Source organism: Lontra canadensis, unplaced genomic scaffold, assembly GCF_010015895.1.
Source record: "Lontra canadensis isolate GAN:19392208 unplaced genomic scaffold, GSC_riverotter_1.0 scaffold160, whole genome shotgun sequence".
NCBI lineage: Eukaryota > Metazoa > Chordata > Mammalia > Carnivora > Mustelidae > Lontra > Lontra canadensis.
The window spans coordinates 1,580,363-1,607,724 of record NW_022631154.1 but is presented as its reverse complement, the minus strand read 5'-3'; the positions used below and the strand labels follow the sequence as shown (position 1 = coordinate 1,607,724).

The 27,362-nt window shown below is 54.0% G+C and overlaps 2 protein-coding genes and 1 non-coding gene across 8 annotated transcripts in view; 2 read left to right on the top strand and 1 right to left on the bottom strand.

Annotated features, from left to right (window-relative positions):
- Positions 1-1,394: 1,394 nt before the first annotated feature.
- On the bottom strand, positions 1,395-16,272 carry SYT11 (synaptotagmin 11). 2 transcript variants are annotated; one of them, XM_032845151.1, is made up of 4 exons: positions 15,920-16,272; positions 9,548-10,374; positions 2,551-2,671; positions 1,395-2,050 (listed from the first exon to the last, which is right to left on the bottom strand). In XM_032845151.1, exons 1-4 carry the CDS (start codon positions 15,951-15,953, stop codon positions 1,740-1,742), a joined length of 1,293 nt encoding a protein of 430 aa, XP_032701042.1. In that variant the 5' UTR covers positions 15,954-16,272; the 3' UTR covers positions 1,395-1,739. The 2 variants fall into 2 exon arrangements, with proteins under 2 accessions (XP_032701042.1, XP_032701041.1); XM_032845150.1 differs by having other exon boundaries at positions 2,548-2,671; positions 15,920-16,270.
- Positions 16,273-17,643: 1,371 nt separating this feature from the next.
- The window catches only part of GON4L (gon-4 like), a 62,986-nt gene continuing 53,267 nt past the window's right edge, over positions 17,644-27,362 (top strand). For 4 of the 5 annotated variants that reach the window (XM_032845146.1, XM_032845145.1, XM_032845144.1 and 1 more), the window contains exons 1-3: positions 17,644-17,700; positions 19,975-20,505; positions 25,331-25,522. In XM_032845146.1, the coding sequence (XP_032701037.1) occupies positions 20,001-20,505; positions 25,331-25,522 (697 nt within the window). In that variant the 5' untranslated portion in view covers positions 17,644-17,700; positions 19,975-20,000. The remainder of the gene's footprint in view (positions 17,701-19,974; positions 20,506-25,330; positions 25,523-27,362) is intronic. The other variant, XM_032845147.1, reaches the window with a different exon arrangement.
- Positions 24,984-25,056, top strand: TRNAR-CCU. Its single transcript has one exon. It is a non-coding gene; the product is annotated as a tRNA-Arg (tRNA).

The window sequence follows — 27,362 nt, the reverse complement described above, 5'->3', positions numbered from 1 at the left end:
AAATGCATTTTTAGAAAACAAAAATTATTCTCTTCTACGTATGATACAGTATTTACATTCGATGGAGTATAGGATAGAGACCGGTGGCGTGGACACGGATGGGATCGCGAGTCAGATGAAGGGTGTGGCGAGGGAGCGGGAGCGAGGACAAGAACAGAGTGGTCTTTGTGCCTGCTCTGAGCTGCTCAGCCCCACTCGGAACCAGGTTTTAAAAAGAGAACAACAGAAGGACGGAGGGAGCAGACTGGTCTTAAATGCACAAGAGCTAAGAGAATGTCACAGGCCCCATCGCTCTGTCCGCAGACACCCGGCCTCCTCGGAAGCAGGTCGGAAGGGGTGCTCTTGTGCGGGTGTGGACCTGCTTGTCCAGGCCTCGGCTCCAGCGGCTGCTGATCCAAGCCACTCTGCGGGCCGCCAGCGGGATCTGCTGCCTGGACACGCTGGCGGACTGTCCCTCCGCCCCTGGGCTCTGCCCTCCGATGGGTCTTGGCGGGAGAGCGAGGGCCGACCAGGGGTGCGGAGACCCCGGTGCCCTTGCCACCGGCAGGAGGGGATAGATCCGCGTGCTTTCCCCAGCCCTTCCCTGGTCTCGACGCTGAGTAGGACCCAGGGCTCCGTTAAGCACCCTGCTGAGGGACAGGACATGAGACGAAGCCGGGTCACCTTGACCACGCCTGTGCTCGATTTACTCCCTTCTCTAGGCTGAAGAGCCACAGGTGAAAACTTCCAGGATAAACGGTAGTTTCTGAAGCCCTTTCCTAAGGAAGCAGAACCGATCTCATCTCCGCTCCCTGACAAACTCTAAAGCGTCTCCTGGATCAGCACTTCTGGAGCAATAACGGCCAGTTCACCCTTCACGCCAGCAAAAGGCAGTCACTTGGCCATGTTGCTGTCAGGTGGGGGCGGACACGCCGTCCTGCCCGCACCCACACACAACACCTGGGCTCGGCCACCCCCGGCCCCCGGAGCCACCCTAGTCCGACTGGAAGGCTCTGAAGCGCTCTCCAGACAAACGTCCTGTTTCGGAGATCCGGGCTCTACCTCCAAGCCTGCCATGCACACGGGCTCCAGCGCCAGTTAACCCTGGGCTGCCCCTGAGCCCTCCAGCAGGAGCGGGGCAGCGAGAAGCCCGCGCCCCAGATCTCCCCCTGCACACCCGGCCTCCTTCGGCCCACCTCCGTTTCCTGGCTCACGACAGACCTCTGGACCCTGAGCTCAAAGAGCAGAGCTGGGGAGGGGGGCATCCGACGGGGATGGCGACGCTACAAGGTTTTACATGAGCAAAACAACATCCTTCTGCAGAGCTGGGGGGCGGGAGTCACTCTCCAGGGAAGCCCAATAAAAAAGAGGCCAATTTTAGGGAATCAGCAAATACAATTCGGCACAAAACACAATTTTCATGGATCAAAATCTGTAACTTGATATTGGCAGTTAGGCTAATTTCTTCAGTTTGTATTAGACATGCAAGTATAAGGTTACATGGTTATATATAGACTTGTGAGGCCTTTCCCTCTCTTTCTCCCCATTAAAAAAAAAAAAAGGATTTCTAGTGCCTTGCAAAGGAGAAAAATCGTCATCGCTAAGAACTGATCTGCAGCTGTGGTCATGTGGGGTGTTCTTTGTGGGGTGTGTTTTGTAAGAAATCTTCTACAACTAAAATGAGGTTCTGAGTCCGCTCCTGTGTGGCATCTCCGTCCCCGTCGGCCTGCCTGGCCCGGGCCCAGGCGAGGACGACACGACTAGTACTCGCTCAGACTGTGCCACTTGGCCACCGGCTTGCGGGGTTTCTCGCACACCTCCCTCCAGTGCTCGGCGCCGCTGCTGGTGACGCTGTGTGCCCCCAGGATCAGCCTTCCCACCGCCTCGTTCTTGGTGGTGCGGTCGAAGTCGATGACCAGGAACTCGATGCTGACGTCAGGCAGGAGGTCGGGGGGGATGTCGTAGACGAAGGACTCGTTGAAGACAGGGTTCAAAGTGCACTTCTTCACGTGGGTTTTCTTCTTGGCGATGCGCTTTCTGCCGTAGTAGACGTTCACCTTGACATAAGGATCTGGGGCCACCAGAGAGAAAAGGGAGACAGGCCCATGACACGGTCCTCCCCTCGGATGGCAGCTTCATGGGGAGGGGGTGCGCTTCTGTCCATGGTGACCACTCACACGTGGTTTCCGGGGACTGCGCACCAAACACACTCCTGACCTCGGGTGGGCGCGGGGCCTGGGGCACCCCGCAACACAGCAGAACAACTTGCCCAAGTCAGGACTGAGGAAAGCCTGTGACACTGGGCACCGTTTTCCAGGGCGCAGGGACTCCCGGAGGCCTGCGGGCTTGTGGGGAGGTCTGTGTCCCCTGCAGCAGGGGCTCAGTGGCTGGCATGCACCCCGCAGGGTGCACCTCACCGAATGTCCAGCCCTCTCCGCCCGCCCACGGCACCTCCCGCGCTGGGGACAGCTAGAACCCGTGACCGGGGAGGGGACCAGAGGGCGTGGGGGGTGTAGGTGGGACAGTGTGGGTCCAGGGGGCCCGAGGCAGGTCGAGGTGAATAGCTGCTACCTGAGAGGCCGGTGATGTCCATTCTCGGCAGGTGCCGGGCTTTGAGGACCACCACGGTCAGTCTCTGTGCCACGGGCTGGTAGGACAGAGACACCTGGAGCTCCCCTCTGCTAATGCACTTCTGTGAAGAGGAAACAGCAGGTGAGCGTCCTGGCAAGGGGGTGGGGGCAGCGGGGGTGCGGAGCCCAGGCCGGAGGGGCTGCGCAGGGCCATGGAAGGCGTGCCTCCCGCCGGCGCGTTACGGTCACATTCAACGGGCAGGGGAAACGGACACATCCTCATTACAGCCCGACACTAAATGCAACCGTCTGCTCGCGTCGTGTTCCCGAGCGTGACTCTGAGGCCGTGCAGGTCCGGATCCCAGTCCGGCTGCTACTCCCCACCTGTGCGACCTGGACAAGAACTTGACGGCTCTGTGCCCCCGTTTCCTTGCCTGAAGGGTGCAGATAAAACCAGTACCGACCTCAGAGCATCGAGACAACTAAAGAAATTGAAACGGGTAAAATTTTACCTGCACCAGCGCCTAGAGAAGCGTGTTCTCTCCCAGAGCCTCATTTGGTTCTTGGGGGAACAGAGCCTGGACGGTGGATGGCAAGGGGCTCGGAGTTGAGCCTTCACCATGCTGGTTGCCCAGCCCCTGGCTTGGGCAGGTTCCTAAACTTCCTGGGGACCGTCCCTCCGTTCCACACAGGGAGTGTGCACCATCCTGTCTGCCTGCCCGTGTCTTGTCCAGCCCAGCTGGCTTCCTCCCAGGTGCTCACAGGCTGGGGCTCCCCTCTTTGAATCTTACTCTACGCTCTGCTTGGGAAAGGAAAACACCGTCCAGCCTGCAAGGGCATTTTATTTTTTATTTTTTTAAAAGATTTTATTTATTTGACAGAGAGAGAGAGAGATCACAAGCAGGCAGAGAGGCAGGCAGTGGGGGGGGGAAGCAGGCTTCCCGCTGAGCAGAGAGCCCGATGTGGGGCTCGATCCCAGGACCCTGAGATCATGACCTGAGCAGAAGGCAGAGGCTTTAACACACTGAGCCCCCCAGGCGCCTCTGCAAGGGCATTTTAAACAATACTTGGATACGTGCTGGGTGCTGGGGGTCTGGAGCTGATGGGACCTGGCTCCTTTTTGTTTTTCTTTTTCGTTTTTTTCTCTTTTTAAAAATTTTAAGTAGTCTCTACGCCAGCGCAGATCTCTAACTCACAACCCTGAGACTGAGAGTTGCAGGTTCCAGTGACTGAGCCAGCCAGGGGCCCAGGATCCGGTTCCTGCCCCCAAGGAGCTTACCAGGCCCAGAAGAGACCGAGAGAAACACACCTGCCCTCATCAGAGCAGTAAGGAGCCTGGCTGAGAGCTGCTGGGGGACCCCGGGCAGGGCTTGCCGGCTGACCTCAGGGCTGAGTGTAGGGCTTCTAACCAAACGGCAGAGGGCACAGGCCAGGGGTGACGGCTGCCAGAACAGGAGGGACACAGTTGTTACTGTTTTACAGGGACTAGCATTGTTCTAGTGAGAGCTGGAGAATGAACTGGAGGGGAGATGGGCCCAGAGGCTGCGGTCTCAGGCTGTGGACGGGACCTGGGGCACCCGCAGCAGAGTGAGCATGGGGCAGGACACGTCTCTAGAAGAGCTCGCTGAAATGGAGGCAATTTCTTGTGTTTCTAGCTTATTTTTTGGTTTTATTTATCTATGCTTCTTTTGCCCCCCCCCCACTTATTTTTAACTTTTAAAAACATTTGGGACACCTGGGTGGCTCAGTAGTGAAGCGCCTGCCCTCAGCTCAGGTCACCATCCCAGGTCCAAGGATCCGTGCTCAGCGGGGAGGCTGCCTCTCTGCAGGCCACTCCCCCACTTGTGCTCACTCTCCTTCAAATAAATAAAAGCTTTTTAAAATAAATAATTTTTAAACATTTTGTGTTTCTGGTTTATAGAGTAGGGATGAGGCTGGGAGAAGGAAAACAGAAAGGGGTGGGGTCCGGGAATATTGGACAAAATAAGGAAATTTGGGACAAAAATGCCCCCACTACCAACTCTTACTTCTTGCAGGCTTCAAAGCCCCAAGGAAATGTCCTCGGACTGAACACGAGCAGACTGTGCCCGCCACCAGCCTTCCGTGTGCCGCACACCCGCGAGATCACTTCTGGTGAGTCTACTCGGTGTTGGATGGAAAGGGGGGGAGCCCGCTGTCAATGAGCAGCACCGGGGGGTGGGGGGCACCCGTGGACAAGGACAGGAAGTCACTGAGTCAGCTCGTCTGAGAGAAGCAAGGAGAGAAACCCCAGGGTCTGCGCTCTGACTCGAGGCCCAGCGCATCTCAAGGGATGAAACTGTACTAACGTATCACATGGTTCAGAGACTTTCCTGAGGCTGTTCCATCCCAGGAACGTACGGAAAATCTCTCATAGGGCATGAAATGACTACAACGTGAACTTAGCCTTTAGCTCTTGAAATTGAAATCCCAGACAGAACAGACCTGAAAAAAGATTTTCGTGGTTTTTCTCTGCTAGATTGGAGACCCCATTTCCTCCTTACCTACAGGCTGTCCGCTGCTGGTTACATGGATGCACAGTCTTTAAACACGATTTGGACTCTAGATGCAGAAGGGTAAAGGGGAAGCTTGATTTGAAAAACAGTTTTTGGGGTGCCTGGGGGGCTCGGTGGGTTAATCCTCTGACTTCGGCTCAGGTCATGATCTCAGGGTCCTGGGATCGAGCCCCGAATCGGGAGCCTGCTTCCCCCACCCACCGCCCGCCTGCCTCTCTACCTACTTGTGATTTCTTTATCAAATAAATAAAATAAAATTAAAAACCAAAACCCCAAAACCAAAAAAAAAAAAAAAAAAAAAACCAAAAAAAAAAAACCAAAAAAAAAAATATAAAAAAAAAAAAAAAAAAAAACCCCAAAAGTTTTATTTGTTAAAAAAAAAAAAAAGCACGAACTATAAAATTATAGCTTGGATTTCCTAGTTATTTGGTTAAAACGGTGTTTTGAAACTCACCCACTGGGAAGATAGCACAGTCTGTGCCATCCAAATCCCCCACCCCTTCCCTTGCTTTGGGGAAGTGGACAACTGTTGGTCGCCCTTCTAGTGATTTTCTCCCCTAAAATCGCCCCTCGGCAGTTGCTGTCCATCGGACCCCCCTTCACCTCTGGCCATCTCACAGGGCCGGTACCACCTCCCGAATGCGGCTCCTCTGCACGGAAGGCCAGATTCGCATCCCCTCCCCACTTCTCTTTCCGCCCACTTCCCACCGCAGTAGCATCATCAGTGGGTCTCTCTCAAGGGCTCTTTGTCCGGGGCTGGGGGCTCGGTTTCCCAGCACCGCCCCCCGAACCCCCCACTCCCCCCACCCCGCCTCAGGAGGCAGGCAGAAGCACAGGAGGAGAAAGGGTCTTATCCACGCCTGAAAGACCTGGGAGGCTTCGCTCTCTGCCCGCGGGCTCCCCCACCGAGGAGGAGCAGGTGCGCGGGGCCGGGAAGGACGTGTGGGGGTGGGGGGCGCGCGAGAGTGGGGGGCTCAGACGGGCCCGGGCGAGGCTGTTCCCTGTGAGCAGCAGAGCCCCTTCCTGAGCGACAGTCCAGCCCCATGGCCTTTGCACGAGGCGGACCCGCACACCCTCAACGCACCTTCACTAGGGCCAGAAGTCCGAGGACCACCTCCCCACGGATCCCAGTCATGGGAAAACAAGAGACACAAAACCCGCCCTGTTCCCACACGCCCGCACCTTCTCCCCAGCGCGCTAGCACAGTTCCTCTTCCTGGCTTCTTTTCAGCCCCTTTTGGCTCTGCTGCGGAACCTCTCAGGTTCCTCACAAATCTGAGATTTTAAGAATCCTGGTCATTCCCATGACCATCGTCACAGGCCATCAACACCAGATCCGGCCCAGCAAGGATAGGAAGTGATCTGGAAAACAAGGACCTCAAGAAACTTGGGGGACTCTAAGGATGGTGTGCGATCCCCTAGCCCTCTCTGGACAGCCCCCCTTCTCCCACGCGGCATTTATCACGGGAACGTAAATTCAGGTTCATTTTTATCCAAGGGGCCCGCTGGCCCCCTCAACCAGAAGAGGGGGATATCTTGATCTCAGGATTGTGAGTTCAAGCTCCATGTTCGGTGTAGAGCCTCCTTAAAAAAGAGGTCTATCCGAATAAAATATTAGAAAAAAAGCTGCTACTCAAAAAAAAAAAAAAAAAAAAGCGAGTTTTGGAGATCAGAGATCTCAAGAGAGATCAGAAATTTGGGGCATTATAAAATGTATACTGGGATCTTTCCTTCATGATTAAGGGTCAATTTCTAATGTTTCTTACGTCTTGTATGTTCATAAGCGCTGAGACTGCTCTCAGTGATCCCGCCAGCCTTCACGGTCCAGCCCAGAGGAGACCCAGAGAGACCGCGATCACTGGCCCCGGGTAAGGAGTGAGATGGAAGGGTCAGGGAGGATGGCCTGCCCCTGGCTTCTCTGCAGTGGGTAATGGAAAGGACACGAGGCAGTTTTTCTGCTAAGGAGGGGAAATGCAGTTCAGGGGGATGTTATGGAGAGAAGTGTAACTCCCAGCAGTCCCCATCCGGGCCTCTGGGAGGGAGAGGCTACTGTGGCCCCGCATCAGAAGGGGATGCCTCCCACAGACCAGCCGGCTCTCTACAGAGTGTGGAGTGGTTCGTAGCAGCTGTAACTGGTGAGCCCAGGGGAGATCTGGACAGGGCAGACTCTTGGCCTCGGCAGAGAGGACCAGGGGAGATGGGCAGAGGCTGCACTGCAGGGAGGCTTGGGGACCAGCGGCCAGACCAGTGCGGTGACAGCCAAGGCCCTGCCCATAGGCGCCAGCTCGGGAAACGCTTAGGACGTCCAGGAGGCTGGAAGGCTCTGGTGCAGGGCCGCACAGCCTTGGTATGTCCTGTCTGGGCCTCTTCCCGGGGGCCCAGGATCCTCGTCCTGGCTTGTCCCTCCTGAAGGGAGTTAATTCAGTGGAAAGAAACTTGGCTCTTGCCAAAAGCCCCTGGCAGTTCAGCAAATGCCATTGTCTGCGCTCCCTGGCCAGTGTCCTGGATTCGAGGCTGTTTTGTTCCCAGCCCAAATCAGTCCCTTTCCTGGCCGGTCTCTTCCCAGCTGCAGCTTGGCACAGAGCCATTGCCTGCTTTCGGCCTTGGCTATGAGAGCATGAGCCATCTGGGGTTGTCCGGCCAGTTGGGGGCTCCAGCAAGGCTGGGGCTCTGGGGAAGGACGGCTCAGGCCGTGGGAGGAAGGCAGGTGGGGGAGTGTGGAGCTGCTGGAAAGGGGGGTCAGGGAGCCAGGAGGGCTTGGTGGAACCCCAAGGAAAGAGAAGGCGGGCAAGGGGCAGGGGACTGAGTGGGATGAAAACAGGTCACTGCCACGGTGTCTACTGGGGCTTCTGACCCCAACCCCAGAGGATACAAGAGCCCTTGCTGTGTTGGACTCTAGGACAGCTTCTTGTGTCCTGGCCTTGGACCCGTGCTTATGCCCTGACCAAACCCCTCTAATACTCTGAAACCGCCTGGGCTTCTGGGCCGCTGTGAGGCACCGCTGGGTGTGCCCCACGACAGCTGTGGTTCACCGGGCAGGGGGACAGGGCCTGTGACACACTATGAGGGGCAGAGCCCCCTGGTCGAGGGCACAGCTTGTGCCTGGAGCTCACTGCACACGCAGCCGCAGCCGCAGTCTCGTCTGGTCCCGCGCGCCCTGCCTTGCCAGCGAGTCCAGTGTGGGCTGGCAGGTGGGCACCGGGAGAGAAGCCTCCAGGCCACAGATCTTTCTGGGTGGTAGTTTTCAGTGGCTCTGATGTCCTTTCTGAACCTCCCCCTCCTTCTCCAGTGACTCAGTCTCCCCTGCCTTCCTTTACTTTGCAAACACAACATAAACATCCGCAAACCACATACATCTCCCAAGGACCAAGCCTCCCCGACAGCAGAAACAGCAGCAGCACCACCAGCAGTGGGACAGGTTTCCCGGAGGGTCGCTGCGCGCGAGGGGCCGTGCAAACGTATCCTCTTGCTTCGTTCCTGTGGGAACCTGACATCAGAGTTGCTAAGCGGAGCTCAGGGAGCGGGCGAGATTTGGACTCAAACTTGGCTTTGACTTCAAAGCCCCTGTTATTAGCTACTTAGGTTGTACCTTGAAACAGAATTGAAAGTCTGAATTTGAAAAGCCAGCAACGTCTTTTGCGGCCCCTACTCTCTGTGTGGCGGCTGCTCAGATGGTCTCTCCCCCAGGGGAGTCAAGGTCCTTAAGGGCAACAAGGTGCCAAACACGTCGTCTCCTCTAGCCCTCAAGCCGGTCTGAGGAGGACGGTGTTTTCAGCTCCATTTCCCGGATGGCGACCCAGAAGCCCAGGAGGGCTCTGTACCTCCCTGTGCCTCCTGGCTGGGAAGTGGTGAGCTGGGGCGTGTGGCCAGTGTGCTCAGCTGACAACCACACTGCTCCCCACCCCAGCTGTATAAGAAATGCAAGAACTCGCAGGGGTGGGGCATGTTTCTGGCACCCCCAAAATTACAACTCAGGAGCCTGAGCTGGCCAAGTGGGGAGAAGGCAGGGAGGTGGGCTCTCATTCCCCTCTGAATATGGAGGAAAGGCTATGGGAAGACCCCCCACGTGACTCGGCTGGGGCCGGACAGGGACGCGGGGGGCAGAATTACTGAAGCCCCATCATGGTTCCCTGGATCAGACACGACTTGGGAGAAGAAACTGGCCCCCATGTCCCAGTCTAGGACTGGTGGGGGCGAGTCTGCCCCAGGAAACCTGGGCTTAGCGTCAGGACGCCCACCACGAAGAGAAATTTCAGAAGCTGCCCACCTGTCCCTCTTTCCCTGTGAAGTTCCTTTTCGAGGAGGCCCTCTGTCTCCTTCTGGCCCCCGCTGATCCCTGACAGCCATGAGCTTCCTACCTACAGCCCCTCTCTGCCATCCACACGTCCCCCGCCCTTCCATCTGCTCCTCGAGATCTCACCTCCACCAACCTACCAGCCCTCCCCGACGCACTCTTCCGCCTCACCTGGATGTTCCTTTTGGTGATGTCCCTGGTCAGCTGTGCCTTGCCCGTGCTGGGGTCCACACCAGCCAGTGGCACCATGACTTCCCCGATGACGTCGTCCCGGGAGAAGCGGTCGAAGCTGAGCACGAGGAAGTGTAGCACCAGGTCCTGCAGCTGGCTGTACGGGATACCGTAGAAGGTGAAGGTCTCGTCGAACACGGGGTCCAGCGTCTTCCGCAGCACTCTGGTCTTCACCCGATGCCGCTTGTCAGGGAGGATGGTCATTTTGATGTAAGGGTCAGAGCCCTGGGTCTGCTCGTCCATCACTGGCAGCCCATGGGCCTCCTGGATCGTCACCACCAGGGCTTTTTTCGGGAAGTTATAGTCCACGGAGAAGGTGAGGGTTCCCAGCATGACGTCCTCCTCTGGAGATGACGGAGACGTGGTTTTGCTCTCCCCGGGGGTCAGGCTCACAATGGGGCTCCTTAGTTCTTCCCCATAGTCCACCTTGATGGGTAACTGGTCCATACAAGAACCGGAGCCCGGGCCCTTGGGACCCTGGTCGGGGCCCAGCAGGCCGGCCTCGGCGGCATCCACCAGCACACTCCCGCGCCCGCCTCCCCTCCCAGGGCCGTCTTCATCTCTCCGCACTTTGATGATTTTCTTCTTGTTGCTGAGCGTCTCTGGGTAGATGCTGATGCCTTTGAGCATGTGGATGAACTTATACGGGGGGGTCTTGTGCTTCTTCTCTGCCCGCTGGTGGCAGCATGTCCACACAAAGACGGTCACCGAGACGCACACCACCAGCACTGACGCCCCGACGAGGCCAGCCACCACTGGGGACACATCTGAAGGTGGAGACGAGAGATGAGTCAAGCCAGGAGGACCTTAACCCCTCGTCCAGACCAAGCCCTCTGCAGAGCCAAGGTAACCTGAGACGGAGCCCGTACAGCATCATCACGAGCTCGCCTAGGCTCAGGAACATCCCCTCTCTAGGAGATGCCCCAAGCCAGCCTCTCCAGCCAGTCCAGGGCTGTTCCTTCCCACCAAACTGGATGAAACCCTTCTCTTCTCCAGCAAGCCTTCCCTGAAGTGCCCCACCCAAGTCCCCACTCTTCTCTCCGCCTCCTCCCACGACTCCAGGACTTGGTTCCCTCTTACTGATTTGTGTCTCATGTAAAGCTGCCCTGTGTTATGAAGTCAGCTTTTTACCTCAACCGTTACACAACACACACGGGCACGGGCCATGTCTGGTTTCAGAACGTTCCATGGCATCTGTACGGGGTGTGCGGTGAGCTCGTGCTCACGGAATGGCGTTCAAGGGTGGTAAACGGGGGGGAGGCGGTAAAAAGAAATCTGGATCTGAGTACTTTAAAACTATGTTCCAGATTTCAGCTCCCAGCTCCAAATACTTGTATTTTATTCTAATTTTACTTATTTAAAAAAAAAAATACTTGTATTTTAAAGAGGAGGAAATAGGGACTGTGGAAAACATCAGCTCTTTGCTCAAATGTCACCTTCCAAGTAAGGCCTTCCCTGACCGCCCTACATAAAAGTTCAACCTTCTTCCCACAAGTCCTAGCCCTGCTTAACTTTCTTCTCACGTCTTCTCTCTCTCATGTGCAGTGACACACACACGTATATAATTTTACTACAAGAGATGTAACTTCACTAGAGAATAAGTTTCACGGGAACTGGGGTTTCTTTCTCTCTTGCTCATTTCTGTCTCACCAGCACTACAAATGCAGAGCTGGATCTTGGTACGTATCTGCTCGACGAATGAATGAAGGCAGAGAAACATTGCTTCCTTCCCCTCCTTTACTCTTGTCCTTTCTCACACAAGTTGCGCCCCTTAACAAGTTTGGGGTTGTTTTGCTTTTCCCCAGTAAGTCCACCAAACCCAAACTGGGTTTAGGCCTTAAAGGTCTCTTTTTCTGTATTACTTTTTAGGGGAAGAGGGAAGACTTGGGTAGGGCAGGGAGACCTAAGGAAATGGACAAGACTTCAACACATTCCAGAATCTTCTTGAAACATCCTCCCACCAGGTGTGTGCCCGGCTCACTGCCTCACTCACCGCTGGCCTCTGCTCCAACCTTACCTCATCGGAAAAGCGCCTTTTGGCCACCCCCAGTGAGATATCGTCCCCCCCACCCTGCTTGGATTTTCTTCATAGCACTTCCTATTCCGGACATGTGTTGGTCTGTCCTCCCTTACTGGAGAAGATTAGTAAGAACAGGGACTGTCTGTTTTGTTCACTGCTATATCCCCACGTCCTAGAACCATGGGGCACACAGTAAGCATTCAGGGAACGAATGAATCTGTGAGTTCGAAACACCCTCCCCACATTGGAAAAAGAGCACGAGTCGATATGATTGCATACATCAAAGATAAAGTTCTATACTGGCCTTCAAAACCTATCAATACACAACGGGAGACCTTACTTGACAAACCTACACAGAAAGTCCAGTTGTGGGCGCCTGGGTGGCTCAGTTGGTCGAGCGCACGACTCTTTATTTTGGCGCAGGCCATGATCTCAGGGTTGTGAGATCGAGCCCTGCGTTGGGCCCTGCGCTGGGCGTGGAACCTGCCTGAGATTCTATCTCCTTCTGCCTCTGCCCCTCCCCACCACGTGCGTGTGTGTGCACGTGTGCTCACTCCCTCCTCTCCCTCCTCTCTCTCGCTCAAAAAAACAAAACAAAACAAACAAAAAAGTAGTTGTTTAGGTGACCCCAAGTTGGATTCTAACCTATAGTATGAGTGCGATGTCTCAACAATGGGGGGGGTAGGAGGATTTCATCTGTGCTGGTCATGACATATACGGACTGTTCTGTCTAGCACAGGCAAGAATAAAAACTGTTCTCTTCTTGTGTACATTTGCTGTGTCCCTGCCAGGCATTGCACCAGCACTCTCTCTGAGTCAACGAACTCACTGACTAGTACCACTGATATCCCCACTTTATAACTGAGGAACCTGGGGACTCAGATTTGCCCAAGGCCACGTACGAGCAAATGGCAGTGATGGGACCCAGACTCTGGTCGGCCTGACACCAGACTGTCTCTCCGTGATGGATAATCAGGGTCATAAAATGCCTGGAAACCATATCAAATGAGGCAAAGTTGAAGGAATGGGAGCTGAGGGGTCTGGGAATGAAAACTTTCTAACTTTCTACAGTTATTGAAGGCATCTGGATGGAAAAAGTGTGGCTGGATTGTACGTCAGAGGCCTGGCCTAGCACCTGCGCATAGAGGCTACAAGAGGACAGACTCTGATTCAGTGAGAAGAGTCAGATTATTATTAGACGTGCCTCACAACAGCTCAGACTGCTTCATGAGGCAATGACGCTCTAGCTGAAAACTTTCAGAGGTTGCATCGCCCTTGGTCAGGCATATTCTAAAAAGAGATCTCTTCATTAGGGATTGGACTAAATGTCTCTGAAGTTCTTTCTTCAACATTCCATGATTCTATGAAAGTTGGGGTCAGGCAAAAAAGAAGGGGTTACATTCTTTACTAATACAGTACAGAGAAGGACTAAACCATTAACAAATGAAGGCCACCGCATCCACGGCCATACTAAATAACAATACTGTCTCTCAGGTATGAAGTGGAGTAAGGGTCGTTAGGGACAGGCTTCACCAAATGGCGGCAGCCTTGATATGAAGCTCCTTGGAAGCTGGTGGAAGTAGCATCCTGTCGGTGTCCTCCAGCCTTTGCATCTGAAGGGAGCTCAGGAAACAGGCGATCAGCTGAGTGGATGCCATGGTCAGTGAAAATGGGCACAATCTGAAAATTGGCTCTTGGTTCACCGGTCAGGGACTGTCCTGAAAACCGCTTGCTACTGATTAATGACAGTGAAGAGACTGGCTCCATGAGAGGAGGAAAGCGGGAAACCAACAAGACCGGTACATTGCTGAGAACGGTTCAAAGAGAGCTGTAGAGACCCAGGCTGGGAGGCGTCTGAGTGAGGCTTTTGGCTCCACCAGAGACTTACTCTGTGGTCTTGAGAGAGCCCATTCATGCCTCCACACCTGCTGTTAGAAAATGGATGCGGGACGGGGAGAGAAGAGGTGGGATTCCCATGTTTTAGGACAGGGAAGGAAAAGAAGAGAAGCCTGTGAAGCCATCTGTAGCCTATCCCAGGCGCTCTCCTCCACCTGGTTTCCCACTTCTGCCCCCTTCTTTCTTTTAGTAATGGTTAACCCCAGCCTCTCTCCCCCAACCCACAGCAGTGAACTAGAAAAATCAGAGATGCTGAAACTAGGAACCCCTGCTCTTGCTTTCATCAAAAGCTTGGTGGGAAAAGGAAGTTGGAACTAGGGGCTGCTGTGAGAGTTTTAAAAGTAGTCATACTTGGCAGGACTGTGCTGCTTGTTGCTTTTGTCCTCCAAGGTCACGGATAATTGAGTGTTGGCTGGGTGTACCTCCCAAGGGCTAAGGCATTTGAAACGAAGCACTCTATGAGATGTGAGAAAGTCAGAAGTGGCAGCTCTCTATGTAGGACCCCTGTGTACGTCCGAAGACCTGTAAGACGTACGTGGGCTGTGCCCTGCGCTTTCAGCCTTGGACCAGACCTGCACTTGACACTCCCTTTACTAAAATATCATTTCCCTACCAAGTGGGCCAGGGCAATACAGTGAAATGACAATGGACTTTGGCGTCACCTGGACCTTGGTTTAAGTTCTAGCTCTACCCTTACTGTCTGTCTGACTTCAAGTTGTTTTGTGTCACTGAACTGCAGTTTCCTCATCCGGCAAATATACATAATAATGCCTAGACCAGAGAATGTTGTAAGGGTTAAATAAAATGGAGTAGGTTAAAAAGCTGAAGTAATTTCTCTTTTTCACTAATATTCCTTCTAAAGGAAACCACTGTATTATGCCCCGCACCCTCTAAATTTCCAAGGAAATCTGGAACTGCAATTAGAGAAAAGAATATGTTGGAAAGAAGTCAGAAGACAAAAGGGAAAGAGCAGGAGGAAAATAATGGGGTGCTCATGTGACCACAAAAGGGACACCTGTTTTGGACATGTAGGACTCAAAGACAGAGATGCCGAAGGTGAAGTGGAAGAAAGCAAGCCAGCTAAGATTTAGCCTTGGGGAATCAGTGGGAAGCAGTAGCTAATGGGTGTGATCTGCCCTCTGGATACTTCCCCTAATGTGACGATGTCTTCTTGACACTGAAGTGAGAGAGCTCATTTCCACGAACCTCTAACTGCGGAATGAGAAAAGCCATTTCCTCGTTGGACTGTGGCCCCACCCTAAAAATTGTCCTCGGGATGCTCAAACCTTCTGGGTTGTCTGAAGGATAGACTCTCCTAGGAGACATGAAGAAACCCTTGGCTGACAGCAACTCCCACCCAAGCTGGGGTAGAGTGAGGGAGAAGCAGGGCAACTCCTTTATTTTGGAAGCAGAAAAGCGTAGTCCAGGAAGTTTGCAACCCTAGCACATTTTGGAGGAAGCCCCAAAGAGGGGAGAACTTGCTTATTCAGCTTTTCTTCCCCGTCTTCCTCCCTATTTTCCCCTCCACTCTCTGCCCCTGGAGTGCAGCCGAGCTGGGAGCCCGGAGGCCCGGGTCGGGGACCAGCCGCTCCGCGATGACGTAATGCCTTGCCGGGTACACAAAGCGGCCTCCCCCGGGCCCGGCCTCTCCGCCCCTCCCCCCGGGCCGGGCCCGCGCCCCCGCCAGCACCAGCGCGGTGAGTCCCCCTTTCGGAAAGGCCAGCCAGGGAAACAGGGAACAAAGGCCCGAGAAGAGGGGCCTGGGCGCTGCCAGGAGGCCCAGAATAGACATCACGTCATCCCCGGCTCCGCAGCGCCGAGCGCCATTTGGTAGCATCGGACAGACCCACCATTACGGTGCAGAACCGCACCTGGGGGCCTCGGCGGCCGCCGGGCCTGCGCCCCGCGCCCCGCCGGCCAGCGGCTCCCCGCGCCCGCGTCCCCACAGCCCCGGCTCCCCCGCGGCCGTGCCCCAGCCCCGGGACCCCGAGCCCCCCAACCCCCCCAAGCTGCCATCTTGGCGCCCATCCCCCGCCGCCGTCCTCCCCCGCAGCCCGAGGAGTGGGAGGGGGAGCAGGGGGCACCGCCCTGCGCGCCCCGAGGGGGAGGGGTCCGCGTCCTGTCCCCGTCCCCCACCCTCACCCCGCAGCACGCCGCCGCGGCCCACGTTTGGGCGTCCGTCGCGACTCGCGACCCCCCGCGAGCCCCTGGCCTGGCCGGCCCCTGCAGCCCGCAGCTCAAGTTCAGGTGCGGCCCGCTGCCGCCGCAGGCCCCATCCTAGCGGGCCCGGCGTGGAAGGCCCCGGCGTGGGCTTCGCTCCCTCCCTCCCGGCACTGGGCCCCTCTGGCGTTGCGGCGGTGCCCACTACCCGGGCTTAGTTTTCCGACTCTACTCACCGAAGCTCGGTCGGATGTTGGTGATCTCAGCCATGTCGTAGCCAGAGGCTCTTGCTACAAATGCTTTCTCAGGGGTCGGGCAAGTCTGGGGGCGCCCGGCCAGCACCGAAGCCGCCGCTGTAGAGCGCTAGCTCAGGGGAGGGGGAAGGTGTCTGGCGGACGCCTCCTGCGACGGTCGGGCCCCCAGTTGCCAGCTGCGGCCGCCTCCTCAGATGCTCCGGGGATGCTCTGAGCGAAGGATGCAGGTGCAGCCAGACTGGTCCTGATGCGAGGTAGGCCCCGCCTTCTCCCGAACGGCCCTCGGCAGGAGGCTCCGCCCCCGTCCGAAAAGCTCCGGAAGCCGGGCCCCGCCCCCTTCCGGAAGCTTCCCGCGGGAGGACCGCTGCGGCCGCGGGACTTTCTGGAGCGCGAGACCGCGCCCCCGGGCGGGCTGTGGGTCGGTGCGGTGGGAGCCCCGCGGCCCGGCCGGCGTCCTGCAGGCCCCGGGCTACCTGCCGCCGCAGAACGTTCCGGCTGACGGGGGGCCCAGGGATTTGGGAAAACCGCGCGCTCCGCGGCCCGCGCTCCCGTGGCGCTGGCCGTTACCGCGACGCGGCTTGGGACCGCCCCGGGGAACCCTGTCAACCTCGCAAGCGGCCGAGGCGCGGCTGAGAGACCAGACCGGGTGGCGGGGGCGCAACTGAGCAGGGGCCGGGAACGCCGGTAGACGCAGGTGGGCTGGTGGCGCGCGCATTAAAGCTCCTGCTCAGAACGGGCGGCTGGGTCCGCGTAGACCTGCGCCGGGCATTTCCCGTCCACGAGTCTCAGCGCGCGCACAGGCGCACACGCACGCGCGGAGGGGGAGGGCGGAGCGAGCGAGCAAAGCCGCACCGCCGCGAGTTCCGCAGGCCCAGGGACGCGGCGCAAACGGAGCTCCGAGCTTCCAGAGGCTTCCTTGGCGCCGGGGAGAGGCCGGTGATGCGGCTGGCGCAGTCCTGGCAGTCACCCCACGGTTGCCGCAGCCCCGCTCTCGCGGTCCACCGCGGCTGCTCTCCTCCCGTTTACGGACGGGGTCGGGCCGAAGCGTTCACACGCGTGGACTCGGCGGCGCGCCTCCCGGCGTCTGTGGAGGACCGTGGCTCCAGAAATCACTCCCCCGTCCCAAACCCGTGCTCCCGAGGGGCTGCGCTACGCCCGGGCCCCCTCCCGAGCACCGACCGCGGTGCCCTGACAGCGCGCTAGGCCGCCGGAGCGCTCCGGGCAGCGCGCACGTCTGCGGAGTCGCCCCCCAACCGGGCCCGGAATGTGTGTGTGACCTGGAGGGTGTGACAGCCGCGGTCGCACAGGCTCTCCCATGCGCACCGCGTCGCGGGGGCGGCGTCCGTGCCAACCCCGTGTGGGGTGCGGAGGGCCACGGCCCAGCCCGCCGGGTTCGATCCGTAAGACGCAGGGAGTCCGCCTCCTGCCGCGCTAGGGGCTCGCCCTTTCCTCGGTCCCGTGCTGCGGGTATCTCGCGGCGGGCAGGGTTACCTGTCAAGCGACACCACGGAATCGCGAGCCCCAGCTTAGTATGGAGCAGGACAGCTCCACGCACGGAGGCGGCCAGGGCTCGCCCCGAAGTTCCCGCCCGACAGCGGCCGCGCCAGCTTCCCCCGCCCCCCCGCGAGCCCGGCGCCCGGAGGCTGGCGCATGCTCCTTGGCGGCCTGGCAGCGGGCGCGCTCGGGGGCGCGCACGTCCGGCGCTGCCGTTGGCCGACTTCCGGCGGGAGCGGAGCTGGGTTTCCGCGGGATCCGGCCGGCTGGTGAGGGCGGTGGGGTGCGTGCGGTGGGGCGGGAAGAGGGGTCGGGTCGGCGCGGGGTGCGTGACGGTGCGGGGCTGGGCGTGGGGGCCCGGCCGCCGCTAGGCGCCGAGGTGGGGAGCGCGGCGAGGACTCCCCTTTGGAACCTGTGCCCTGGAGGGGCCCGCGCCGGCGCTGCCCGGGGTCGCATTCATTCCCCCCGCGGCGGTGATTCCAGTTCCCGCAGCCCGGCCTTCGGCTGCTGCTGCGTTTCAGGTGCCTGGAGCCCCCCCTCTGCGCGCTGCTCCGTCGGATAGGCGCTCTCTGCCTCCCGTCTTAATTTTTCTTTTCTCAACCTGTCATTTATCTCTGAACTGTAGGACCCGTGCAGGCTGCGCCCGCCCCACCTCTTACCTACTCCCCAGCCTCCCTCCCCGAGGCCCGCAGAACCTTCACGTGCTTGTTGAGCTTTAAACAGTCAACATTAGGACACTGGCTGGTTTGGGGCCCAGGGTGGGGTTCTTTCCTGCTGCCTGGAGAAACTGAGTTAGGGACGTTTATTTTATTTTTAAAAATTAGCTATTTGATATCTCTCTCTCCCCGACGTGGGGCTCGAACTCACAGCCCTGAGAGCAGGAGTTGTACTTGCACTCTTCCGACTGAGCCAGCCAGGCGCCCCTGAATTGGGGAGTTTTAAAATAACCTTATATTTCAGATTCTGAACTTTCTTAGTCCTCTATTCAGGCTTTCGTGGGGTACCCTGACAGATGGGCATTGTCAGGAAGAACTCAGAGCTGTACAAGACAACTTACTGTATTCTTGAACCTATTTTACGAGAGTAAGGTTTTTTTGGCTAGAAAGATGCCACGGGTTTTCATACATTGCTTAACTCCTGGTCCAAATGCTACATAGACTTAAGCACCAAGTTCATGCCATCTCTCGTTTGCTCTTTTCTTCCGGAAACATTCATTGAGTATGCCGTTGGCAGATCCTGCCAAGTACTAGGGGTACCAGTTGGAAAAGTCCTTTTCCTTAGAGAAAAGTCCTACTTCCTCAGCACGTAGTTTTGGGGGGAGGAGATGGGAAGGAGGCAGACAAGAGAATGACAAAAGTGATAAATACTGTAAAAGAGCTTTGCAAACAGGTGCTATAAGAACATAAAAGATACCCTCTACCTTGAGTTAGTGTTGTCTTTAAACTGTGAATAACTGGAATTGAACCCAGAGTTCAGGAAGTGACAGCATAGAGAATAGTGGAACTCTCTTGTTTTCAGCACAAAATTTCTGTTAATGTAGCTTAACCTTTTTGAACAATCATGCTTTGCTTTTGGATTGTTTCTGGGTTTTTTTTTTTTAAGATTTTATTTATTTACTTGACAGAGAGATCACAAGCAGGCAAAGAGGCAGGCAGAGAGAAAGAGGGGGAAGCAGGCTCCCCACCAAGCAGAGGGCCCAATGTGGGGCTCGATCCCAGGACGTTGAGATCATGACCTGAGGCAAAGGCAGAGGCTTAACTCACTGAGCCACCCAGGCACCCTAGATTGTTTCTGTTACTGGAACTACCTGTTTATGAAAACAGCGATAGCAAACATTATTGATCTAATAAATTGCTGTCTAATGACATAGATACCGTTTTTATTTCATTTTTTTAAACTTTTTTTTTTTTTTTTTTTTTACAAGATTTTATTTATTTGAGAGAGCGGGATTGAGCCTGGGAGAACAAGCGGGAACGGGGTAGACCTGCTGAGCAGGGAGCCTGAGGCAGGGCTCAGTCCTGTCATGACCTGAGCCAAAGGCAGCCGCTTCACCGACTGAGCCACCCAGTTGCCCCTATTTTGTTTTATAGCCGAAGAAGCTGAGGTTGAGTTTAGATAACTTATGTGGGGTCACAAGGCTGGGGAGAGGCTGGCTTGGGAAACAGATGGAGTTTGACTCCACGGTTTGCTGTCAGCATTGTGCTTTTCTACCTTCCATACGGTAATCATGGTAACTAACATTTACTAATCACGTAGTGTTTAATTCTTATAACTCTGAGGTAAGCACAGCTACTGTCCTTTACAGTGGAGGAAACTCAAGATCAGAGAGGTTACATCAGCCAAGATAGTGTACTAAGTGGGAGTGGAGCTAGGGTTTGAGCACCACACTCTAAGCACAGTCCCTCACTTCCCACTTACTGGGATGTGTATTTGGTGTAAATACTGTGTCCCTGACTGAGTGTGAATAAGCAGAAAGATGCTTGAAGAATGCTGGTATCAGTGATTAATCTGAGGGTAATGAGAACTTGCTTTTCTCCATTCAGGATGGAACAGGAGTGGGCCTTGTACAATGTTGCCCTGTAAGAAGAGAAGGACTACGGTGACAGAGTCCCCACAGCACCAGGGCAGCCAGGAGGGAGAGGACCCAGACCTGGAGTCGGTTGTTAAATCATCGTCTGACCAGGTGAAAGACTGGGGCTCGGCGTCTCCCTCTGGGGGTCCGAGCCATGGCAGAGCGGCAGGCCTCCAGGTGGAGTCCGTGCAGGACGCTGGAAGTCAGCTTGCTGTGGAGGCCCCATGTTTGAGCTCTAGGGGGCTCACCCAGGACACGGATGCACCAGTTCTAGAAGCGGTTGATGCAGCCATCTCTCAGGGACTCACGCTGCCTTCCTTGGAGACTTCCCAGCCCCTTCATGTACACGTCGGTAAAGGAAAAGTCCAGACCGCTGGTTCAAGGAGAGGGAAGAAGATTACACTCAGGCCTGGGCTTGTTCCCCAAGAAGACAGAGGTGGTCACCCTCTTCCAAAGGAGCCTTTCTCAGGAGAGCCGAGTGAAGAAGTCAAGGAAGAAGGAGGTAAGATACGAACGGCTCTGTTTCCCTTGACACCGCGCTTTGGCCCCATCCTCCCTGCGGTTCCTCTACGAAGCAGTGTTTGCGACAGGGTGTACTGATGCGCTGTGTAATCGGGACTGCGCTGCTCATAAGGGTCGACAGTCAGCTTTATGAACAGATGGAGACTTTCTTCTCCCTCCCGTTCCTGAGATCCTCTTCCATAGCCTTTTCTTTCTCTTACCCTCTGCGGTCTGGAGAGGTGAACCATGTATGGCCTTTTGTGATGGGTGGGCATCCGTGAAGTGGGGCTCGTGGGGGAGGGGCAGCGGTGTAAAGGGACAGACTACTGCCTGGGACATCGAATGGGGCTCTGCAAAGATGACATAATCCTTAGGACTTGAGGGGTGAGTTGTGGTTTGACAGTTGGCGGCACGAGGTATCGTAAGCTGAGCGCAGGACCTGCAGAGTTCCTGAGCTCATCCCCCCAGGGGGATGGCGATGTGGGTTAGAAGAAGTGAGAGATGACTTCAGAGTGGTTGATTATGTTTAGATCATGAAGGGCTTTGTTTTTCCTGCTCAAGCACTTGAACTTTTCCTGTAGGTGATAGCCAGTTCATAAATGAAAGAAGCAGAAGGCGTAGTTCTCAACTCAGAAAGCTTGTGGTCTAGTTTGGAAGACAGGACATAAACATGTAATCCATGTGGAGCAGCTGGAGGCGAGCGGACGACCCAGAGCCTTGCCTTCTCCCCCGAGACCTTCCGAAAGCATGCCCTGCCGTGTCGGCAGTGAGGAGGGAAGAAGGGCCGCCTTTCTACGTAGGGAGAGGAGACTCATACCATTTCAGTCATCTGTCCTCGGGATGGCGGCACAGGCGTTGGAGGGGCTGGGAATGGGTCGGGCATTAGGTGTGCGGAGTGTGAGGTGTGCTTTGGGGCCACCAAGGTAAGACAGAACTCCGAGACTGGAGTGGGCAAGAGCTGGGAGGAGAAACGATCAGAGCGTACGTCATGCTTCTTCAAGGAAAGGAATGTGGAGGAAGTGGACCAGCTTGGGCTGAGAAAGATGACAGGAGGGGGAACTGGAGAGAGGATAGAAGTCAGGAAGGAGGAGAGCTCTGAGAATGAGGCACATCCTGTGAAGGTTAGTGACAAAGGAGAGAGAATGGGGCCTGACAGGGTTGGACGTGGTTGAGAGGGGGCGCAGGAGAGCTGGGATCAAATGATGGAGTTCAGGAGGGAGGGTGGCACGCACTGGCTGACGTGCAGCAGGAGAGTGGGGGCAGCCAGGGAGGCCGCGAGTCCCCGAAATGTCGTCTCCATGCTGGGCTGTGTCTGGGAGGGGAAGTGGGTGAACCTGGAGAGGTCGCAGGATTCTGGTGCCAGTAGGGAAGGAATGGGTAATTCACTAGGGTTCAAAGTCACTCAGCTGCTGGAGTGGGATCTGTTTTCAGTGGTTTGTTCAGAGATGTCCAAGTGCAGGTGAAGAAAGTGTAGCTGACCTCGAGGCGGGAGCAGCTGAGGGCTATCTGTCACGCCGCTCTGCTTCCTTAAGCTCCGTCCTTGGAAGTGGATTCTACCATCATGCACTTTAATGAGCTGTAATACCAGTGGAAGAAGGACTTGAGGAGTGTCTATCCAGAATCCTTTTTTCCCCCAGTACCTTTTTTTTTTTCATTTTTGCGGAATAGAAATATAACATACAAAACAGAAAGGAAGAAAGAAGATTGGGAATTCATATATACGCATTTTGAATAATGAAAAGTTTAAAGAAGAAAAAAATCTTATTTTTATTTTCTTCACAATTTTACTCTGTGCAGTAATTACCATTGAAATTTAGCGTTGGGGTGCCTGGCTGTGTTGGTCACTGGAGCGCGTGACTCTTGATCTCTGGGTTGTAACTTTGAGTCCCATGTTGGGTGTAGAGATTACTTAAAAGTAAAATCTTAAAAAAAAAAAAATTAGTGTGTATTTGTTTTGTTGTTTTGCTTTAAGTAATATCTAGTATTATAATTATGTAGAAAAAACAAAAAAAACCCCAAAAAGTCAGGGTTATTTTGAGGTGCAGCCACTCCCCCTTGTCCGTGGTTTCCGTTATCCCCAGTCAGCCATGGTCTGGAAGCTGATGACGCTCCCGACTCCTTGTAAGGTCCGTGGCTGCCTAATGCTGCATCATCAGTCTTGGGCCCTCCCCTCTCTTCATCCCCTCAGGTAGGCATCGCATCGTCCCACATCATCACAAGAAGAAGAGTGAGTACAGGGTAGTAAGGTATTTTGAGAGACAGAGCACATTTGTATAACTTTTGTTAGCGTACATTGTTATAATTGTTCTGTTACTAGTGATTGTTCCTCTCACTGCCAAATTTATGAATTAAATCATCCCAGGTATATACAGGAGAAAACACAGTGTGCGTAGGGTTCAGTGGATGGGGTTCAGTACTGTGGGACGTTTCAGGTATCGCTGGGGCTTTTGGAACCTGTGTCCTGGGGAACCAACAGGGGGCCACTGTGTCAGCATGTTGTTACAGTGTGAACACTGTGAAATCATGTTTCCAGGCTGCAGGTGCTAGTGATTAAGCCTTGCCTGTGTTGGTTTGTATTCTAACAATTTTAGCCCCTACCCCTCTTTTTTTTTTTTTGAATTTTAATTGTGTGTTTTTTAAACCATTTACATACCCTAATTTCTACTTAACTTTTTTTTGCCTTCTAAAATGATTAACTCAGATATCAGCTTAAAATTAGTTGACTTGTACAGTTCTCAGCTAATCGTTTTCATGTTATCAATCCACACAGTTGTTAGGCCAGCAGTAAACAAGTTACAGATGTGCTCTGTGGAGTTTCCCTTCCCCTGCTCTGTCTTACCCTTCTCAGCTTCCCTTTCTAGGGGCTCTGAGCATCTAGCACATGGAGAGAGGAAAGGAAGAGTGGGGTTCCTGTGGGGTTCTCTGAGACGGGAGTTAAATTGAGAAGCCATGGGATGTGGTCATTGAAAAGGAACATTTTGGGGGTGCCTGGCTGCCTCAGTTGGAAGAGCATGTGACTCTTGATCTCAGGGTGGTGAGTTTGAGCCCCATGTTGGTGTAGAGATTACTAAAATCAATAAAACTTGAAAAGAAAAGGAACCTTTTCTCTATGCCTGGTAAACTGTAGGGACAGTGTTACAGTTTTTTCAAGTACGTTTTAGGTAGTAGATGTATCGATGGAAACTACCAAAGTGAACTTCTGGCATGTTTATTTAATAAGTCTCTTATGTTGGTTTGGTTTTGAAAATGTTGACATCATTAATTGTGCAGCTTGTTCGAGACTGTTGATGAAAGGAGAGCACTGTGCTGTTTATTGAAGTTCTCTTTTCTGAGAAATTTGGCTGAGAGCAACTTTGGATTTGGTGGGTTTGGGATCTGACTCCTTGTCTGGTCCCCATGAAAGGCAAAGCCGTGGGACGTTTTGAAATTGCAGAGTGCTCATGGGCTCCGGAAGTGAAGCTGGAAGTTGAGAGTACGTGCAAATCAGGATTGATTCATGGCTTCTTTAGGATTAAACCTTTTTTTCTTTGTTGGGGGAGAGGATGGTCCTGTTTATTTACTTACTTAGTTTTAAAAGATTCTATTTATTCATTTGACAGAAAGAGCACAAGCAGGGGGAGAAGCCGGCAGAGGGAGAAGCAGGCTCCCCTGCAAGCAAGGCTCCCCGGCAAGCTCCCCTGATGTGGAGCTTGATCCCAGGACCCTGGGGTCATGACCTGAGCGAAGGGAGACACTTAACTAACTGAGCCACCCAGGCCTCCCAGGGATGGTCCAATTTAAAACCATGTTTACAAAACGAAAGAAACCAACAACCATGTTTAACACCAGTTGAAAGTCCCAGTGTCGATGAGGCAACAGGTGACAGCATGAAGGCTGCTCTGCATAGAGCATTCAAGATAAATAACTTGATCTCTGTTTTGAACATGTTTTGACTGTAACACACAGACATGGAAACAGTTCATAGATCCCAACACTGCACTGTGAAAATTTGTGCGCCCTTTCCCTCTGCTGTCATCCCTCCGGGTCCTTGTCTCAGGAGCTGGCAGTCACTGTTCAGCACACCTGTTCTGCCTGTGTTTTCCTCCTCGTGAAGCTTGGTTCTCATGTTGACTTTTGCTACAGAATGAATGTTCCCTTGCTTTTTAAACGCCCCGTCTTGCCCAGCAGAAAGATAGCACTCGTTGAGAGTTGAGATGAAGAGGGGACAGTTGTCTAATGGACTGTGGAACCATATGCTGATAGCTCTACAGTGGTTTGTACTCTAATGCTCTGTAGAATTTACCGAGTCAGAAAGTTCAGGACATTTATAATGGGTATCGCTTACGGTGGGCGGAACGTGTATTAATGGTTGTCTGTATAAAATGCCCCTTTGTCAACAGGAGTGTAACAGCCCCTCCCCCCAACAATGATGGTTCTGATTTCTGCATAGGGAAAAAGTGCGTAACTCAAAGCATATTAGCAGGAGAAAGACCTTGGGGTGCCTGGCTGGCTTAGTCGGTAGAGTGTGTGGCTCCTAATCTCAGGGTCATGAGTTCAAGCCCCATGCTGGGCGTGGAGCCTACTTAAAAATTAAGAGGAAAGAAAAAAGTAGTAGACTGTAGCCATTATGTGGTTCAATACCTGACATTATAGGTGAGTGCCTTGGAGCCGAGCTTTGATTCCTGACGACCGTGTAGGAGAGAGAAGAATGCCGTTACGATGCATGCATCGTTGATGGAGTTACCCTGCGATAAAGGACTTTATAGCAAAATCCTGATTTCTACAATGTGGTATCTGGTGTGGCTGATAATGGGCAAAGTGTGGAGCAATACTTGTGATTCTTCCAGGAAAACCTCAGTTGCATTCTGGAGGGGCGACGCCTTCGCCGCCCTTAGGCAGCCACTCTGCAAAGCCAGGAGCCCAGCCTGGGAAGTCCCCTCAGCCAGGTGTCTGTGGCTGTCCTCAGGAAAAGCCCCTCGGGACTCTGGCTCCGCAAGTCGAGGATGAGACCGAGGATGGTGGACTCTTCATTCCGATGGGTAGGCTTTCTTCTTCTCTTTTTTCGTAATTTAAAGAGAAAAACCTTCTTTATTGAAGCATGATATGAAGTATGATATGCAGAAAACTGCATGTATCCTAAGATATCCTAGTTCCCTGAGTTTTCGGAGACCGAGTACACCCGTGCAGCCAGGAACCAGATCAAGAAACAGAGCATTACCTGTACCCTAAGTCATCCGTTTCGGTTGTCACTGGTGCCTCCCCCGTGGAGGACCGTTTCTGCGACTTCTGGCAGCCCAGTTTGGTTCACTGCTTCGTACTCCGTATGAGTGGAGTCCTGTGTTTGTGTGTCCTGCGACATACGTGCGTTTTTCCACTCGTCCACTTGTGTCTCTGAAATCGGCCCACACCGTTGAGTGTATCTGTACATTCTTGGTTTTCACTGCTGTCTAGTATTCTGTTGTGAGTAGTCTAGGTTTTCTGTGTCTATTCAACTTTTTTTTTTTTTTAAAGATTTCATTTAGTTTTTAGAGAGAGAGCTTGAGATAGAGCGATCATGAGCAGGGGAGGGGGAGTAGTGGGAGAAGCAGACTCCCTGCTGAGCAGGGAGACCGATGTGGGGCTCCATCCCGGGACCCCAGGATCATGACCTGAGCCGAAGGCAGATGCTTAACTGACTGAGCCACCCAGGAGCCCCTCATTTTTTTTTAAATTATTTTTTTATTATTTTTTTAAAAAGATTATTTATTTATTTATTTGACCGACAGAGATCACAAGTAGGCAGAGAGGCAGGCAGAGAGAGAGGAGGAAGCAGGCTCCCCGCTGAGCAGAGAGCCCGATGCGGGACTCAATCCCAGGACCCTGAGATCATGACCTGAGCCGAAGGCGGCAGCTTAACCCACTGAGCCACCCAGGCGCCCCTCATTTTTTTAAAAATAGATTTTACTTATTTATGAGAGAGAGAGCACGAGCAGCGGGTCAGAGTCAGAGGCTCCCTGATGAGCCTGATGCAGGGCTGGAAACTAGGACCCTGGGACCATGACTTGAGTTGAAGGCAGGTGCTTAACTGACTGAGCCAGCCAGCGGCTCCGTGATTTCTTTCTCGTACTGCAAATACAGGTGTTGATCACGCACATTTCATCTGAACTTGTGGGAAGGCACTCCATATTTGTCTGGGGGTTTGGTTTTGTTTTTACAAGTGGCGAGGAGGAGGGACAGAGAGAGAGAGAATCTTAAGCAGACTTCCTGTGAGTATGGAGCTTGACATGGGGCTCAATTTCATGACCCTGAGATCACAACCTGAGGTAAAATCAAGAGTCATAATGCTTAACTGAGCCAGCCAGGCACTCCTGTATTCTATGTTTATGCATGAGAGAGTTGTGGACTTTTTGTAGATATATATATATATTTTTTTCCAAGATTTTATTTATTTATTTGACAGACGGAGATCACAAGTAGACAGAGGCAGGCAGAGAGAGAGGAGGAAGCAGGCTCCCCGCTGAGCAGAGAGCCCGAAGTGGGGCTCGATCCCAGGACCCTGAGCTCACGACCTGAGCCAAAGGCAGAGGCTTACTGAGCCACCCAGGAGCCCTGTATTTTTAGAGATATGTTATCAGATTAAGGGAGTTATTTTCCTCATTTTGGGGGACTTTTTTTTTTTTTAAAGATTTATTTATTTGACAGAGAGTGAGCACAAGTAGCCAGAGCAGCAGGCAGAGGGAGAAGCAGGCTCCCCGCTGAGCAGGGAGTCTGATGTGGGACTTGATCCCAGGACCCTGGGATCAGGACCTGAGCTGAAGGCAGACGCTTAACTGAGCCACCCAGGCGTCCCTGGAGACTTTTATCACGTAATGATTTGTACCAGTGCTTTTCTATTCAGGT